This window comes from Cavia porcellus, unplaced genomic scaffold (genome assembly GCF_034190915.1).
Source record: "Cavia porcellus strain 051 isolate PalLab524CR breed Dunkin Hartley unplaced genomic scaffold, mCavPor4.1 scaffold_8, whole genome shotgun sequence".
NCBI lineage: Eukaryota > Metazoa > Chordata > Mammalia > Rodentia > Caviidae > Cavia > Cavia porcellus.
In genome coordinates, this window is record NW_026947491.1 from 89,629,603 (window position 1) to 89,648,984 (window position 19,382).

At 45.4% G+C, this 19,382-nt stretch overlaps 1 protein-coding gene across 5 annotated transcripts in view; it reads left to right on the top strand.

The window, feature by feature from the left end:
• Ano4 (anoctamin 4) overlaps positions 1-19,382 on the top strand; it is a 354,709-nt gene that overhangs the window by 190,730 nt on the left and 144,597 nt on the right. For 3 of the 5 annotated variants that reach the window (XM_063255442.1, XM_005006337.4, XM_063255444.1), the window contains one exon: positions 7,741-7,845. The exons of 1 other annotated variant lie outside the window; for it this stretch is intronic. In XM_063255442.1, coding sequence (XP_063111512.1) covers positions 7,741-7,845 — 105 coding nt within the window. Of the gene's footprint in view, positions 1-1,763; positions 2,010-7,740; positions 7,846-19,382 lie in introns of those variants that run through there. One more of the 5 variants, XM_063255445.1, reaches the window with a different exon arrangement.

Genomic DNA, 19,382 nt, shown 5'->3' on the forward strand with positions numbered 1-19,382 from the left:
TCTAGCTCCTGCAAAGGCCCTCTGCCCAGACCTCAGGACTGCAAAACAGTGTGTTTGTGGGAATTTAAAACTGCTTCTCCTACCTGAGCATGTCAGCCTTCCCGTTGCTGGTACAATATGCACGGTTTAAAGGAGGAAGGAATTCATCTGGCTCCCAGCTGCAGTCCACGGCCAGCTGGTTCCAATGCAGAAACAGCACAGTAGAAGCCGGTGGTGGGGCAGAGCGTCAAGGCAGCCCAGAAGCAGAGCCAGGGAAAGAGCACCAGGACCAGATGCAGCCCAAGAGGAACACCTCCTGACTCCTCCCCCTCCAGCTGGGCCCTGGCTGCTAACAGGGGACTCATCCAGGAGCCTGAATGGTGGGTGAACCACTGAGTTCAGCACCTTCATGGTCCAACCATCTCCCCAAGAACCTCTTAACCCCATTACATCAACAATTAAGATTAATGGGCACACTGAGCTATTTCAAGTTGTTTTATAGTTAAGAAGCTTGTATATGCCTATAATCCCATTATACAAGAGGATGCATTTTTATCATTGTCGAGACAAAATACCCAACACCCACAGGTTAAGGGAGGGCAGGTTATTTAGCTAACAGTCTGTAGGGGTTTCAGTTCATAATCTGTTGGTTCCAAGGCATGGCGGCATGGCACAGGGGCAACAGTTCATGGTGCTGGGAAAAAAAAAGTAATGAGAGAGAGAAAGGCCAGCATTTTTCTGTCCCTTATATTGTACTCAGGCTACTCACCCCAGGTGGGTGCAACACTCATACCCCTGGTCTCAGCTTGGGATCATGAATCAATCACAAACTCTAGATTCCAGCCACCTCTGGAAAGCCCTCTCTCTATGACCGCATGAGACTTTGGGGGACATTCAGACACAAACCATAACAGAGCTCAAGGCTGGAATGGGCTACACAGTGTTCAAAGCCCACCCAGCAGGTGGGCAGAGTCCTGGTCTTTAGGGGGTTATGATCCTGTGAGGGGCATCCTCCTCCTACACTCACCTGCAGCCCTTATCAGTTAAGCGAGTTACCGGAAGTTAAATACGGTATGACTTCTCCTTTATGTGAAACCTAGAACACAAAACAATCAAAGAGTTTTGCAAAGGGAAAATGGTAAGAAACCAAAAGACTTTAGAATTGCTTGAGATGGAGAAGGGGTGCAAGAGTGGGTAAGGAGGGGCGTAAAGGATGGCAGATGACACTGGTGTGCTGTGTGCATGTTCCAGCCCTCAGAACAAATGTAACTGTGATACACGCAAACATACCCTAATAAAAATACATCATCCCCCTACACTGAGCACAGTTGAAAACCTCAGACTTCCTGCCCGATGACCCCTCCTGATGCTGAGCTTGTCTCTTCCCCTCATCTGTGAGAATCCTTGTTATCACAGCCGTAGACCTCAGCCCCCAGGAGATTGCAAGAGCCCAAGGAACCCCACTGGTGGGACTCCAAGTCCCTTGTGTTACTCACAGCTTTCAGGGCACAGATGTGTTACAACCCGGGAGATCAGGACCGTGCCAGTCTTGGGAAGTGCAGAAGCAATTTCACTGAAGGTCAGCCATTATTCCCCAAAGCACTGGGATCATTATTTCTATTTTAGACCTGAGAATCAGCTCCCTGCTGTTTACCAAATGTGCTTCTCCAGTCAGGACCCAGTCAGGGACTGAGCTGTGAGGGCCACCTGGTGTTAATCTGCTGAGCAGATAGCTTTAGCCTGGGTGTGATGACCGGGGGCAGGTCAGTCTGTTCATTCCCGCAATCGGAAGCCAAGCTTTCTTTGCTGTACAAGAATGGCCTGGTGACACCACTCCATTCACTGTAACAGCGACACAGCACTGAGAATGTGAAAGGGCACAGCTTCGGTGTGTTCCACACAGCGCCCATGACCCCGTGCTGACTGTGAAGCCTCCCGGGCTTGGGGCCAATTCAGTGGATGTGGTGAGCGCTAGAAATGAAATCCAGAAACAGGAGGATGCAGTCTTTCCTGACACGCATATCCCACGTGTAAGTCTGAGGTTTCCAATCCAGATCTGCCAGCAGTTCGTTTTCTCTGTCTTCAGAGATGTTTTAAAATTTAAGTCAGAATGTGTTTTATTTCAGCTTCTCTTTTACTAGGAGTCTTTGCAATGTGTGACCACTGCATTCCTCTTGGAGAATCGGTACCCGTTTATTCACTCTTGAGCCCTGGCTGGGGCCAGAAGCGGTGCTGGCAGTGAGGAGCCCCGTTCTTCCCTTCAAAAGGGGTTTTTACCCTAACCCGGTCACAGGAATATGGGGTAGACCTACCGGGAGATCAAAACAAAACTCCTGATTTAAAAGTCAGTGTCCTTGTAGCCCATCAAGTTAGAAAACATCACACGTGAGAATTTATTTTAGATATCCCACTCAAATTTGGAAATATTACTGTGACCCATTTTGCACAAAAAAAAAAAAAAAAAGCTACCTGTGAGGATTTGGGGTCGGTGGACCTCTCAGGACAAGAACTATCAGTTTTTAAATTTGTAGAATCTAGATAATATTAATTTTCAGATCCACTTAATACAAAAATCACAGAAAATATCATTCGTCTCCCTTCCCCGCTTTCTGTATTCTGCATTTTTCTGCTAAGGTGAGATTTGATCTGTCAGATTTTCCTTGATTTCTGTTGTACTATGAAGAAACTATTCTAAGCCCAAACATACAGGATTTTTTTTTTTACCAAATTGTTTTTGTTTACTGTAAGCCCCAAACCTAACTAAAATAGGCCCTCATTTTGTGGAGGAGCAGGTCATAAACATTTTTTTAGTGAACCACCCTGATATAATATGATGGGCCAAACAAGCCTTCAAAACTTTAATTATCTCCATTTTGTATAGAGGAAGATGAGGTTTACTATTTCATGGTTCAAAGTCATATAAAAGTAGAATTCAAATTCAGATAATTTAATGTGAAAATCTATTTTGTACCACTTTATGTTGACTTGCAATTATAAATAAGATCCGTGTATATTTTATTGAACAAGAAATGGAACTGTAAGTAATTTTTAAAGTTATTAAATGAATATAATATAGTAGAATAACTAAGAATATTGATTTCCTTGGTAAATATCCAGCAGAAACTTAAAAATGATCATTCTGGGGAAAAAACTAGCATTGGAAAGGGGGTAGCTATTGGACTTTAAACCTTTTGGTATTTGAGAGTTTATTATTTGATAAAATTTTTAAAGACTTAGTAAAAGACAGATGTTGTATCTTATGTCTTTCCCAGGCATCTGGGGAGCCTTAAATAGTAGATTATGAAGAAAAACGGGGGCATTTTTGTAGTCTGTGTCTATTACTGTAATGTGAAGTTACATTAAGAAACCATTAAGGGAGTACTGAAAGTATCGTTCTAGGCCTGGGAGGGAGGGAAGGGGTGTGCCCTGCTCCTCGGTGCCCGACTGAGGGTGCGCGTGCCGAGTGGGGAGTTGGGGTCCCTCACTGTGCTCTGCTCCACACGGCGCTGAGTCTTTACCCACCTTTTAAAAATGGAAAGTGGAAAAGATAAAATATAGATTAGTGTGGGTTCAGAGGACAGAAAAATGGCCTTTCCTTATTAGGATCAAGAAATACTCCCTGAGGCAGAGCGTGTGAAGTGGGCCTTGGCGGACTTGAGTTGGGGCGGGCGCTGCTGTGTTTGCCAGCTGAGACACTCACACTCCGAGCTCTTCCGTTGCTATCTTTGTGTTATATTTGTTTTTACTCTTGTGCATAGTTAAAATCCAAGTTAGATTAAAGTCTCACATTAGCATGTAAGCCATCATTTGCCCCCTGAAGGCCACTTACTCAGTGTACATGCTGCCAGATGTGGTGGCTCACACCTGTAGTCCCAGCACGCGGGAGGCTGAGGCAGGAGGATGATCTTGCGTTCAAGATGAGCCCGGGTTACAAAGCGAGCTCAAGCCTGACTGCGTTGAGAGACCCCGTCTCAAAGACCAATAAGTAAAGCAAAGTAAATACCATTATCAAGGTTAGTTTTGCTTTAAACATTACTCACTCACAGGATTTGCCATGAAGGGTTGGACAGAACCACTCTGAGTCACCATGTATGACATAAGCTGAAACCAACTGGGAGGCAGGTAGGTTTTATAGCCATTTTAACTTTTAAAATCATCAACGTGTTTTTCACATCTTTGAGGAATCCCTTAGCTTCCCTCTTACACATTTTTACTTAGTTTCCTGGGTTTTGCGCTTAGTTGCGTATTATTACTGATGCTCTTTGAAGTTGTAATTTAGAGGCTCCACTCTGAAATCATGACCTCTTCATCCGCTCATCTAGTGCTTTATAGCTTTGTGGGTCTTGTTTTTGTTTTTTGTTTTGAGACAAGGCCTTACTGTGTAGCTCAAGCTGGCCTCAAATTTGCAACGATCCTCCTGCCCTCTCAGGTGTCCAGATGTCTGTGACTACGGGGAAGAACTAAACTTCTTAACATTTTAGAAATAATATCAAAACTACATGCCTAGGCATGCGTGGCAGTGCACACCTGTAATTCCAGCACTCGGGAGGCTGAGGCAGGAGGGTCACGGCAAGTTAATGATTAGCCTGGGCTGCAAATTCAGCTCAAGGCCAGCCTGGACCGCAGAGTGAGACCCTGTCTCAACAAGACAAAACCTATATGCCTAACAATAAATTAATATCAAAAGTACCAGTTAGACACATCACATTTCATGTACCGAGGTCACTGAGTTTCCTTGACTTAGGCACTGTTTGCGGACGGTGGTGATCTGTAGGATTCCTTTGACGATGCCCTCGCACACTGACCCCCCTCCAGTTAAGAATGTCCTTGTTTTACAGTGACCCCTACTTTGTCATGCAAGGTTTTAATGTCTGGTTCATTACTAAAAGCCCCAGACATGATATCCTCTTCATGAAAGCAGATTCTGTATTTAGAACAGAGGGGCAGAGACACCTTATATACTGGAGATTTCAAATATGATCTTCATGTTTATCATGAAGACGATGTTACATTGTGCAATTTGGGGCTGTTTAACACACTTTAAGACTTGCATTAATTTGCAAAAATGTTACTCTGTATTGGACATTTAGGATACACTATTTGGGATACACTGTATTGGATATATAGGATACATTACCTATAGTGTAATATCTGTAGCCTTTGAGGTCTTAAATTCTGAACTCTAGGTAATTATTATGTTTCATTGTTCCGGTCTGAATTTTTTAATGTCTTTAAACTTATAAAAATATTTTATGCTTATGGTAAAAAACATAGAAAAGATAAAGAATAAAACAAAATGAAAAGCGCCCGTAATTTCACAGCCAGTGAAACACGTATTTTCTTTCGGTCTTTTTTTCTAGTTTAGTTTTTTTTAATATGCCTAGGACATATCTATACCTATGTCTGTAGGGGATGCAGCGGTAATTATCACCCGTGTTTCTGTAGTACTGAATGTCTGTATTCTCACTTCCTAGACATGTGTCAAGTGTGGAATTTAATGACCTATATGACCCCCTAATGTGGCTTCTCTTGTGACTTCTGATACTTCTCTACTGCCCCCGACTTAGAAAACGTTTAAAGCTTCATGGGATTTTAGACATTACAAACTGTAATTACTTGGTAGTCACACCCACTCCTGAATGGGTCCACGGGCTCCTGAATGTGACACCGAGTGTCACCTGAATGTGACATGAGCTTCTGTGTATGAGCGCTTTCTAGGAAGTCCTGGCTTTTTCAGTCATGTAATGGCTTTTATCTTGGTTGGAAAGATTGGAACATGGCGTTATTCTGTTGGGTCCTGTTACATTTATTTGGTGAATGCAGTCTCTTACAGCAGTGTGGGTCGTGATGGCTGGGATGTGGGTGGTGTGGAAGCCTGCTCAGGAAGGGTGTGGAGCGGTCGCCGCTGTATGCCTCAGTGGCTGTGTGGCTGTGGGCACCCTGCACCACCCCGATGCCCCTTCCTTTCCCAGGTTAAAGACCAGCAGCTGGCAGGCTTAGCGCAGAGCCTGGCAGGTGGGCTGCATGGAACAGTCTGTTGGTTACTTCTTGGGGTTGTGAGCTCTTTGAGCACAGAACGCAGTGACCGACCAGCCACCCGAGAGACTGAGACACGGGAGGACCTTTCTCTAGCTCTTGAAGTACCTGCGCATGGGGAGAAGGACAGGCATCCTTTGTGTGTCCTGTCTGAGAAGCTGTCCCTCAGGTCACTTGGCATTGAACTTCACCACCGTGTCTGCATGCTGGGGTTCCTCGGACTGGCTTGTGACACCGTGTCTTGTAGTGAGACAGTCTTTCTAGGATGCCAGCATTGTGTTAGTGGTCATTGTGAAGGGAAGAAATAGTAATATGGTGGCTTCATTTATTATGGGCTCTGACACCCACGAGCTTCTTGTGCATCATCTCATTGATTCCTCGTGGCTGTGTTGTGAGGCTGTAATTGTCATCCCTATTTTATAGACAAGGAAACTTAAGCTTTGGAGACGTCCAGGTGCCTTCACAGAGTTTGGATGCTGTTCTCTGTGACTCCAGAGCCGAGCTGTAGCTTGTATCCCTATGTATTTGCTCCAGGGTTAGTCACGGCCTCCTTCATTCATCCAGCCCACATTTGTTGAGGGCCCTACTGTGTGCCAGGCGGCATTCCAAGTGCTAAAACTCTGCCCTCCTAAGCCTCAGTTTCCCTCCTAAAATGAGCATCCATCTAATGCAGTGACTGTGTCTCCTTGCTGAATTTTAGAAACACGAATGATAAGATTAAGTACTTTTTGGCTTAGGAAAGGATTATTTTTGGGAAGACACGGGCGGCCAGGGCATGCGTCGTTGCACTCCTCAGGCTACGTCCATGTCTGTGTTAGCCCTGGCTTTTTGCTTTTGCTAATTCCCTGAACTGGAGATGTTCTGACCGACGAGGAAGCATTCAGAAGGTGAATAAGTGTCAATGATGAAGGTACTTTTTGATATCTTGGTTCTTTGACTTCCTAAAATGTTCTGTAAGTTTATGGAACAGCAGAAGAACTTTTTCTCCCCCGTGGCCTTTGCACTGAGCTGCATCCCCAGCTCTTTCTGTTTTGAGGCAGGGTCTCACTAAGTCACCAAAGTGCTCAAAGTCCAGTCCTCCTGTCCCAGCCTCCCAGAGGGCTGAGACCGCCTGTGTCTACAACCTGCCAAGCTCACCACTCATAGTGCGCAGAGTACAGTTATTTCATAGAACAAAGAAAAAAGTTCTTTGATAGTTGAAAAAATAAGGAATGTAACAGGAGGCCCAACCTCGAGGGGAAAAATAGTGATACTTTGTTTTCTGTAATTGTCGATATTAATTCCTTCTTAAAGAGTGAATTATAATTTGGAAGAAAATGGTAATATAAAGTATTTGTATTGAATGTCATTTTTATCCACGTGCAACTGAAAGTAATTTTAAATGTCCGGGGGTTAACATCTTATCTTTTCCAAGCAGAAAATGATCAGTAAAGAATGCAAAGCATGTTGTATTGTAAAAATATTATTTGAGGTTTTTTTCTGAAATACAAGTGAATGTTTTTGTTCCAAAAGGAACAAATGGATTGTGTATGTTCCTCGTTTTCTTTTTCAGTTTTTGTTTTGTTGTGTTGCTGTGGTTGCTTTTTGTTTTTAAGTTGTTTCTCCGAGAAGGAGGATAAACTAGCTGTTCCCTTGAATTCTGTCTGACCCTGCTTCTCCTTGGGCCTGAGCGCTGGGCTCTCCGATATCCGATGCAAACTCCATGAATCTCTTTCATTTCTCCAGAAGGAGGTGTGGATTTGCAAGGCTACCAGCTGGATATGCGAAGACTCCCTGACGGCCCAAGGAGTGATGTGGACTTTTCAGAGATTCTTAATGCAATCCAAGAAAGTAAGTTCCTCTACACTTTGACATTCATCATGCGAGGGGAAACCGTGGTAGCGCTGAGCATGGGGCTAGGAAAAGCAGAAACAGTCGATGTCGAGCTTTAAAAACTAACAATAAAATGATGTCCAGAAGATAGAATAATTTCAAGATCAGAAGAGATGGCTAAATGACAGTTTAATTTGCGAAACTGAGCCGCATAATATTGGGGTCTTTGGAGAACCCTGTAGCCGAATTACACATTGTGTACAGTCAGTGAATTTCCAAGCATTGTAATATTTTAGGTTCCTTGATTACCTATAATGTAATTAAAACCTTTATGGAAGAAAAATACCATTTCTCTGCTCAAATGTAAGAAGTTAATGTCAGTCTGGTTCTCTAGGACCAGGGACAGAGTCCTGGCAACAAGCCGGAAGCTTCTGACACTGAAGCTTCTGACACGGCCTTGTCTCAGAAGTGAACCCTTCATTTCTGAGATTTTGATCCATCAAATTTAACTCTTCTTGAACTATTTTATTTGTGCTTTATAATTTTCACTAAGAATTTTATTGTAATAAAAACATTTGCCCAAATTGCACATTTAGCATTGGGTAGGTCATTAGGCTCATTTCATGATCAAAGCCCTAATTCTGCAAGACAGAACTCCTCTCTTAATACCAAAGAATTACGTTTCAACGTCAAACTTGAGGGTTTGGATATGAAGACCCCTGCATAAAGAATCGTGGCGTTTTTTCTGCTTTCACCTTTGGGATGTTGCTTCTCTGTACTGTTTGCATTTGTCTTATCTGATAGGGGGGCTTTAACCCATGGTCTGCAGCACACTAGGCAAATGCCCTCCCACTGAGCTACATCCCTAGCCTTAGATAATGTCACATGTTAGCAATCGTTACCTGCTTTACTTACTATAGGATTTTCTTAAGTTCCTGAGGTAATGGCTCCACTTTATGGATGGGTCCCCTAAGGGACATGGGAAAAATTTAGTCACAAAATAACTCTGCAGACGTGGAGACCAGACCAGACTAAATGGTCTGGCGGTCCCTTTAACAAGACTGTATTCGATTTAGGATTTAAACTCAGTGAGGGGAGGGGTCCTGAAGGTGAAGAGATAAAGCTGCTTTGAAAAAAATATTTCTAATGAAGAGTGCAAGAGCCGCTTGTACTGGCTGGACAGTCCCTGTGAATGGCTACTGAGTAAGCAACGGCAATCCCCTACCCCGCTCAGGAGAAGAAAAATGAAATCAATAGACAGAGGAAAAAGTCATGTTTCATGGAAAGTCATAAAATCATGTAATTATTACTTTTGATTTGAAAGATGTTAGCAAGATGTTGTAAAATGCTCAAAAGCTTTAAAGGTTTTTTAAAAATAAATGCTAAAAGCTGGCTTTTATGTACTTTCATGGAAAGCTGGAAATGAGCTTAATAAATTTGGGGGGCTCTAAATGAACTTATATCAAAATGAGCTAATGGTTTATAAAGGATGCTTTTTATGGGAATGTTTATTATCAGATCTTCAAAAAGACGTGGTTGTATATGACATTAGCTGTGATATACTTTAGAATGGTGATTTTTTAATAAAAATGTAGAGGAGCATAAATTTATGAGTACTTTCTATTTAAATTTCAAAATAAAATGGAAATTTTATTTCACTTTCAAATGCAAATCAAGACCCCTATAGAGTCTCACATTTTCTAATGCTTGAGAAGTAATCTATTCTCTTATTGTAAAACAATTTCTGTGCTAAGTAGCTTTGGGGAGCTGTCTACACAGGCTGGGTCTCTTCTGGAGATTTAGGGCATTTCTGTACCTTTAACCTCTATGTAGGTTCTGAGTAGAATTCATACATTTAGCCAGTTCTGTGTAATTTGTAACTATAAAACTGTGTAGTCTGGTTTTGGGGGGGGGTGTACCTTAAAGTATTGTTCCTAGGAAGCTCAAGATACCAATCAGTAATAATGTGAAGGATGCATAATTCTGAACATCAGTTTAGCACCCCCCTTTCAGGTATTTTTGTTGAAATTTATCAAGATGATTAATTTGATTTCAGTACTTCTTTAAAAATTTTGTGGCCATGCATGTATAACCTTCAAGATCAAACTAGAAGTGTGTGTGTGTGTGTGTGTGTGCGCTGAGAGACAGCATGTTCAGCAATTGTATATTCTGTTTTGAAGCTGAGATAACCAAGTGCAGCTTCCCAAGCTTTATGGTTAATATGTGATAATAAATAGATAATTGTATCTCAAATTTTTGCTCTGCTGAGCGCAAATTTATCAGGAAAGATAAACTCTTCTGATTTGCAACCATTTTATTCTTACATCTTCATATTTAGACGCAAGAATGCTCCTAGCATGCTTCTCATTCTGCTGCCCCGGTAGGGCTCCTCTGCACTAACAGTGTCTCGGAGTGACTGCCACGCCCCAGTTGTGTCTCTGGCCCTCTCTGCTGGATGCAAATCCTATAGAAAAAAGAAATTGTCCTCCCCTTTCGTTAGTCTGTCCATCTCCCATGCCATCTGCCAGTCACTGTTCTAGGCATAGCACATGAGAGCAGTGTGAACACTTTGGTACAAAACCCAATTTATGAAAACTAAAACAACCAACTAAACTGCCAATAAACTAAAACCGCTAATACCCTGTGCTGGTCCCGAGGGAAACAACCTGATTGCTTCCTGGGAAGCAGACGTTTCTATGAGGGAGCGTACTGTAAGGGGGCCGTGACCTGAGTGTGTTCCTCCCTGGGGTTCCTTCCCACCTGTCTCTTCTCAGCCTTCACCCCCCATCCCGAGATCTCAACCAGGTCCCTTGAACTCTTGTTAGAGCAGAGTTTTGCCTTAAGTCGCTGGCTTTTACTTTCTGTAGTCTGAGCTTCCAAAGGGCTGATGCTTAGAAGCAGAAACAGAGCAGCCCTGGGAGCAGCCGCGTGGCTCTGGGCGGGGTGGTGGGCTGGACCCCAGCCTCGGGCAGGCGTGCTGCAGGCTCCAGAAGGTGGCGATCTCACTGTTTGTGTCTTTATCATCCCCAGTAACATTAGCTGCATGGAGTGGTGTCGGTGCTTAACACGTATTTCTAAGTGGATGGTAGCTTTGGGAGGTGAACGCCTCCCCAGCAGCAGACAGACATGAACACATCTGAGTGGTCTCACTATGCATTCTGCTCTTAAACAAACTCCTGGGACCTTGGTGTCACTCTGGTTTGTAAGGCGTGAGAGTGGGAATGTCGGCAGTGACCGAAATTACATTGTGAGCGAATCAGTAGAATGGGACCTGGGAAGCAAGCTTAACTTGGTGGAGCCATAGTGAAGTCACAGGTCAGGGCTTAACTCTTGAGTTTGTCTAGCAAGAGTCCAACCTTCTCCATAGAAAGACACCAGTGCCTACGTCAGTGTGCTCGTAGCATCAATTAAATTTTTTAAAAGGCCTGCCTTTTAAGCACCAGAGTTTTAAAATTGGAACCTTTAGGAGGTGTGCATTTTTAAAGGTAGCCTTCTGAAATGAGGCTGAAAACTGTGTGTTAAGCTCTCCAGGCCACAAGCAAGCTTTACTCCATGTGTGTGTGTATGCATGTGTGTGTGTGTGTGTGTGTGTGTGTGTGTGTGTGTGTGAACTTAGATTGCACTACCTGATCACCACTTACAGATTACACTGAATCTTTTAATTCGTATTTAAATTAATGCCTGGCTCTGTCTAGAAACTGTTCCACCCTCTGGCCTGTGGCACCCACGGTTCTTGTTGTGTCCTTGCCTTTTTCCTATCGTAGTTCCCAGCACAGGTAGACGTATGCTCTGGGGGCTCCCGGGGGGTGTCCCTGCCCTGGCAGACAGATCTGTGTCACAGCCCATTAGTTTCTAACAGGGAGAAAAGGGCGAAACCTCGGGCTTCAACATGAGGCTTGTGGGTTAGGGATGCTGGACCGTGGTGCCCGTGGTTGGGCCCTCTGTGCCGGTACGTGTGCCTGCACAACCACACGGCGGTGCCTGCGTTGGCACTGATTTGTACTTTGTCAGCTGAGAAGCTGCGTCATCTCTTCCGTGACTTCCCATGAGTCTCTGTGAATCCATTTCTTGAGCTTCAGTTTCTCATTTAACATGTAGTGTCCACCGTTGCAGAGGGGAAGGGATGGGACTGGCAGGAATTGGTCTTGTGTGACAAGTCTGGTTGGCCTTTGTTTGTGTCGTTCCATTCAGTCTTACTTTCGCTTGCTTTAATTCTCACATGGATAAACAGCACAGTGGTTATGATAAGCACACACGGAGTGCTTAGCGCAGTCCCCGGTGTGTGGCAAGCACCATGGAAGTGTTGACTGCCATCTATTTCTTCATTTCTTACGACATTCCTTCTTGGAAGTGGGATTCTGACCATGGGAAAGGTAAAGAAATTAAAGTCCACATAAGCTTTATCCACCCAGTAGCTTGCTAGAGGCAGAGTTGGTGTTTAAACTCAGATTAACCTGAAGCCAAAGCACATGCTCTTCCCCCAAGGGGGGAAATTACGGTCAGGAGACTCCGAAGCTCTTTAATACAGGACGTTACTGAGCTCATTTCACACCGTGAGAGAGCACGAGGCTTATGAGCACAGCTTGAATGCGGTTCTCTGTTTTTCTCTCCATATCATTGCCAGGGGTGCAAAAGATGCCACCATCATCTTCCCTGTTACAGGAGTAACCAAGGTGCTTTTGCTTTGAAGGAACCAGGAGCAACAGAAGCTCTGCACGGTAAACACGCGGTTGTGGTCCTGACTCAGAGATTCTGGTGCTTTGCAGAGCACACTGAGGTGCGAGCCCTGGGTTTCTGTGTAAACATCACCCTTACAGAGCCAAGGCAAGGCAAAGGCACATTGTTAATGGCCATACATCTTTTACAATCCTGTGATTCTTTTCTGTTCATCCACAAAGACATCTTTAAAAATTTCAATGTGTATTAGTCAGCTTTTTGTTGCTCTGACAGAATGATTGAGGAAAACAATTTAGAGAAGGAAAAAGGGTTTTTTTGGCATGTGATTTTGCAAGGTATAGTCCATGGTCTTCTGGTACCAGTTTAGAAACATCATGGCAGAAAGGCAATGGGAAGCAAATCTGCTCACCCCCTGGCAGCCAAAAGCAAAAAGGGGGGAAAAAAAACAGAGAAGAAGAGGCCAGATACAGCGCAGGCCCCAGTGTCCTGTGACCCACTTCCTCCAACTAGGCCCCTGTCCTAAGTCTCCATCACCTCCCGATAATGGCACCAAGTCACAGTCTCACTAATGGATTAGCCCACGGATGAACTTAGAGCCCTTCTGATCCCATCGTCTTGCAAAAACTCCATCTCAGATCACATGAGACTGTTGGGGGAGAGAGACATTTTAGATATAAACCATAACAAAAACATTCCACAGCCTTTCCCTGGCACAGGGAAGATGCCTGCGCTCAGGTCTACAATCATTAAAATGCCAGGTTTCATCTAGGGAGATGCTGACATAACTGTTTGTGGCCCAAACCCTGTAGCATAAACTTCTAAACTTACTTCAAAGCAGTAGAACTTTTCTTCCTCTGAATAAATCTTCAACATACGACTTTGGTACATAAGAGAGAAATACAGCTCCTTGGTTAAGTGCAGCTTTGCCCGCTTACCCTAGTCTCCACTCTTTCCATGTCCGTGACACTCCTCCAAAGATCCTGGGGTTCCGGGGGCCTCACCCTGACAGCTGCTAGTTTACTGGAAAGGAATGAAAAGAGTTCAGGGAGCGTCACTTCCCGATCACTTTATTTGTCTTAAGTTCTTTATTCCTCTCTGTAAACCAGGCAGCCTGTGCCTTTGCAATAGTGTCCTGTGCATTTGAAGAGTAATGAATATCTACAGAATCCTGGCGTTGCTACTGTGGATAAACGCTGACTGGATTTTACCTCCTAAAATCTCAGCCTACGGTGCTATTCAGAAGTCTGCAGTCTCTGTGTATTTCTCTGAATTTTTAAAAACATTCTATTTGATCTGTTTGTTAAATTTTAAAAGGCGGCAAGCCTGTTGGCTAGCTTTATTCAGATCGGTGTGGAAACAGCCAGGAGATGGTTGCTCACTTCCTGTTAATGAAAGCCAAACACACTTCGGAGCAGGAGAGTGCTTCCCACGAGCCACATCTGGGTTAGAATCCAGCCTTGCCACTTTCCGCTCAGCCCACTTAGCCCTCAGGAGGCTGGCTTTCCCTTCACGATGGCTCTCACAGGGTGTTCTAAGAGGAAATGAGAAACTCGGTTCCGCAGTCCCCAAACTGTAGTCCCCCCGCCCCGGCCTTGCTTCCCACTTCCTTCGTATCTAAGGAGAAACGAACGCTTTAAGGCAGTCTCACTACGGTGATTACAAAGAGGAAAATGACAGTCAGTATAATGACGGTCGCTGTTGTTAGATGTCACTGTGAGATGCACAGTGAGCTGTCTGATGAGCTAGCTCTGTGTCCATCAGGCCCTCACCTGGAGAGAACTCAGTGCAGACCCCAAGGTGGACTTGTTATAAGAGATCTAATAAGAATTTGAGACATTAGCAGTCTCTTACCCTTTTTTCTCTTTTTGCATTCGGAATTATTCACAAAGGCGTCTTCTTTTGTGTTTCCTAGCAAAGCTCTGAGGTCAGAATGTAAGGCTTTCAGAACTCTGAGTGTCCGGTGTAATAATTTCAAACTTAGGACAGAAGCAGTGTCATGAGCCGGCACTCGGAGACTGAAGACAGGTACCTGGGTCATGCTGCAGGGTGCTCTGTCGTCTTCTGTGGCCTATGACTCCACCTTATTTTGTCTGCTTCAGGAAATACCGAGGTTAGTGCACCCTGTACTGTGGTACCGCACCAAGGTGGGACCAGCCCGCTGCATTTGGAAAGCAAGAGAGCGTTAACGAGTAACCCAGAGTCGTCATACTCTTTGGGTTTTGGTAGTATTTCCTGCTTTCTTTTACACTCTTTCTGAGACACATTTTGTGCTGACTTTGTCATTGCCTGGGAGCCCTGCCTCCCGTGGTTCCCCCTCACTCACCGCTGCTTCCTGCTTCCCCCGGGGTGCCTGACTCAGTGCTAACAGGGGACACTGGCAGAAAAGAATTCCTAATTAATTAGGTGATCTATTTACTAGTGATAGATTTGCAGGACATTTGTGATCTGTTTTCTCTAAGGAATTAACAATCACTAAGACCCTGAATGATTTTCACTAGAGGGAGAGTTGACTGTAAATATTCGGTAGCAGAGTGAATTGGCCTTCTCAGCCCATAAAGACTGTCGGGGTCCACCTGCCTCCAGGCTCTGTCCATCTGCCATGCTCTGTCCCCAGCCTGGATGCTCTGGAAAGAGGTCGCCTTCTGAAGATCTCTTCACCATGCTGAATGTGATGCTTTCCTCACACAACTCGTGCTCAGCCATTGGAGTCCCTGAGCCTTGTTCTGCGAAAGCCAGGAAGACGCTGAGTTCCTAACTCCTGCATAGAGAATCCTCTGCGCCTCCCTGGCCCCGCATGCGTGGTGTCCACTGCTCTGACACACCTTAGCTCCCCCTCTGGGTTCACATGGCCCATCCTGACTCTGAAGGCCACGCAGACTCCCTACTGGGACTGCGTGGAGTTTGTGTTCTCTGTCTCTCTTTCTCATTCCTTGTTTTGGTTTTTTGTACTGAAGACTGAGCTACATCCAGTCCTTTTAATTTAATTTAATTTTTTTTAAATTTTGAGACAAGGTCTCACTAAGTTGCAGAGTTGCTCAGGATGGTCTTGAACTTGTGATCCTCCTGCCTCAGCCTCCCCTAGAGCTGGGATTTCAGAAATGCCCTCTTGTTATTCTTAACTGACTCTGCAGAGCATTTAGCTTTCTCTCTCGTTTAATGAGCCTAATAGCAGGCAGGCAAGCATTGAACATTTTTCCTTCTGAGCAAGAAGTATAAGGGACATGGTAGACGCCATTGGCAGATGACCTTGTGACACCCATGTCCTGCATAGAGAGCCAATGCTCCTGCCGTGGCTGACCGTGAGGGCTGTGAGAGCCAGGGCCAGGCTTACCGTGTCCCGAGCTCTAGCCCTGCCCAGCAGAGTCTGGGCATTGCAGGCATGAAACAAATATTCACTGAACACATAAATTATTTTACCCCTAAGGAAAAGATGCAGGTTTTCATCAAAGAATGCTGCACTTTGTTCCTAAAATCCACTTTGCGTGTAAAGCTAACTGTATCAGGAAACATCTTTCACAACATTCTTACTGACTACATGTTTCCCTGAATGTTCAGAACAATTCAGAGCCCTCAATCCCTGTGGAAACCGTTGACAGGCTGGCAGATACTAAACACCCTTTAATACACTTTATTCTCTGACAATCAGCTTATCATGAGGTGCTGATTCCCCTGAGCACCCTGGTGGCTGCACACCCTGGACCTCCAGAAAGTAACTCTGATGGGCAGGGGCAGCCAAAGTGCCAGTTGCTCTCTGTTTCACGCTAGCTGCTGTCTCTGGGATCCCATCACGGGGCTTTCCCTGGGGAGGGTTTCCCAGTCCTCACCTCCCATCAGCTCTCCGTTATCTGTATATATTCTGAGTGTCCTGCTGGATTCTGAAAGCTGGATGGCATCAAGCCCCACGTACTGTGCTGATAACTGAGAGGACACCAAGTGACCAAGTGACCGACAGGTGGGGAGCACGTGCAGAGTGGGGTACCCTGGCCAAAAGGATGCTTCGTTTCCCAGGCAAGGAGGAAAGGGCTGATGTGAGGTTCATCGTGCTTCTCAGGACAGCGAGCCTGTGAACCCTGGGAGTTGCTTGTTTCTGTAATTTTCCATTGGACATTTTTGACTGCAGTTGATGATAGGTAATTGAAAATGCAGGGAGCAAACCAGGGATAAAGGAAGCTTACTGTGTTGGCCTACAGAGCAGAGTAAGTCTTCACTGTGAGGTTACCCTGAGAGCTACAGGCTGTTTAACAGCTTCTCTGGCCTCTGCCTCTCCCTGTGGCACCACCCTACTCTACTCAGAAACAATTAAAAAAAATCTCTCCAAACTCTGCACACGGTACCTGGAAGATAAAATCAGCCCCGCTGAGAAGCAGCTGTGGCAAACTTTATCAGACGGATTGTCCCACACAGAAAGCAATGCCGACAGGTGACTAGTCACTTCCTGTCCTTTGCAAGAGGAGAGGGAAGTGCTCATGGTTTGCATAGAGTGCAAGAGTGTCTCCTCCTAGACACGAATCTTAGCATCTTCTTCAGCTTTCCGCGTGTGTCTCACTCCCCGTCCCAATCCATTCTCAGTAACAAACATTCCAACTTGTAAAGCGTCTCTTTATCTCCTTGTACTGAGAAGTATAAGATGCTAACTTAAAAAGTTCAACTCTCAAATTGACAAACTGACATTTCTTGTGAGTCTGCTGGGTGTCAGCCACGCTAGGAGTATGTCCATAATCACGTTTCATCTTCTTGGCTACCGCATCAGTCAGCTTTCCGTTACTGTAACAAATGTACACTCAGTTTATGAACAGAAAAGGTTTCTTTTGGTTTGTGATTTGGTCAGTCCAGAGGACAGCACATTGTAATAGGAAGCTCATGACGAAGCCACACTGCTTGTGTCATTGCTGGGATGAGAAAAAGAGGAGAAGGAAGGGTCTGAGGTCTCGAGACCTCAGGGATGAGCTCTCTGTGACCGGAAGGCCTCACTTCCCTGGGTCTCCACCACTTCCCACTAGTGCCAAGCTGGGGACTGAGCCTTTAACACACTGGCCTTTGGAGGATGTTTTAGATTCAAGGTCTATTAGCTGCCCTGATGGAAATGTTCTAGCTCCGTCTCACAGTCAGATAACAAGCACACGTGCCATGGCGGAGCGGCAGAGTTTGGAGTAGGCAGCGGGTGGTTTGACTTTGCTCACATCTCATGCTGTGTGGATCTCATCAGTACCCGCTGAGGGTTTGAGCTCTGTCTTCTTGAGACCCTTGGCAGCCTCACTTGTGCATAAGAATTATGTCAGGAGAAACGTCCAGGCAGAGGCCTAGGACCGTGTGGGGTCAGAGCAGAATGGCTCTCGGTCATCACTGGACTGTGGCTACCTCACAGCCAGCATTTGGTCACGCAGAAGCCAGGAGTGGAGGATTTACACTGTACATGGCCTCTGCAGACAGTAAGACAGACAGGTCTCTCCCCTCAGGAACTGCATTTTTTAAAAAAGCCAACAGTGCCTTGTTTAAACAAGGAAACAAATGAATGCAGAGGAATTATAGATCACATTCAGTGCCAGGAGGAAATGAGTCAGGAGCAGTGTGGGGAGTGGAGCCTTGTTACACCTGGTGGTCGGGGAAGCTGTCTTCAATCTTGACCCCCTGCAGAGCCCTAGGTGCTTTGCATTTCCCCAGTCCCTGTCCGTGAAGACTGGGTACAGAGTAGGCGCCCCCACACCTGGCTGTGGTAGAGACCCCGACCTTTTCAGCTCTGTGGCCTCATGGTCTAAGTGTATCGAGTGACTTTTAATACTGAATTAAATTATTACAAGCTTATGACTTCAGAAGAACTCGCAATTCTTATCTGACAGCACTGGGGGTCAGAATCCCTAAAATCAAGGTGACACGAGCCTCTCCCTGGAGTCTCCGGGAGAGATGCGGTGTCCGGCCTTTTCTGTCTTCGAAGGGTACCTGCTTCCCTCCGCTCGTGGCTCTGTCATCTCCCAAAGAAACAGCACAGCGTTGCCAGTGCTTTCTCTGATCCTGACTCCTGCCTCCAGCTTCGGAAGACCCTTGTCCTTACCCTGGACCCACCCTGTGACCCAGGGCAATATTTGTGCCGATGTTTGGTTTAATCCCCTTTCTAACCTGTTAGCAACACAAAGTAAAATACCCTCAAGGTTCCAGACACCAGGTTGGTTACCTTTGGGAAGAGGGTGGTGGTTTGGCTTGTCACGGTAAGCACTCAAGTGTCTCTGCACTTCATTCTGGTATCTATTTCATTTTACAAACTTTTTTTTAAAAAAATGAAAAAGTCAGTGAATTTCCTACAATTAGAACCTGATCACCCCTTCCAAGGAGATCGTCCCGCAGATCGCCCCTTCCCCACTCTGCTCTTCCCTGGGGAGCATTCACAGTGCACACTTCTGTGGCTTGTTGACACTGAGCCCGAAAGGCAGAGGGTCCCATCACTGTCATCCCAAGTGTGACGGTGACTTGATTCTGTGCCCAACGCCATGTGCTCACCCCTAAAACGTTTTTGGATGAAAGAATACATACCATATGCTTGGGTAATGGGGCCCAGCCTCCCATGAGCTCTTTCTGTGTGGCAGCTTTTGGCAATGTGTAAACTCACGGCCGTTTCTGAGGCATCTGACTGGACAGTGAGCCACCCGATTGCTCCCAGTTGAGCTGGGGCTTTACCTTCTCTCCTCCACCTGCACTGACCTCTGAGCTTTGCAAGGCTCTGTGACTTTCAGCCTGCTGATCTGTACCTAGACGCCTGATGGCTGCCCTTGGTGCCTGGACCTGAGGGTAACATCCACTGCCTTGGGCAGGGGGGCAGTTCATCAGCAGAGGAAGAAAACCTAACTGCGTATCTCATTGTCATGTTAGGATTCCGCTGTTTGGCC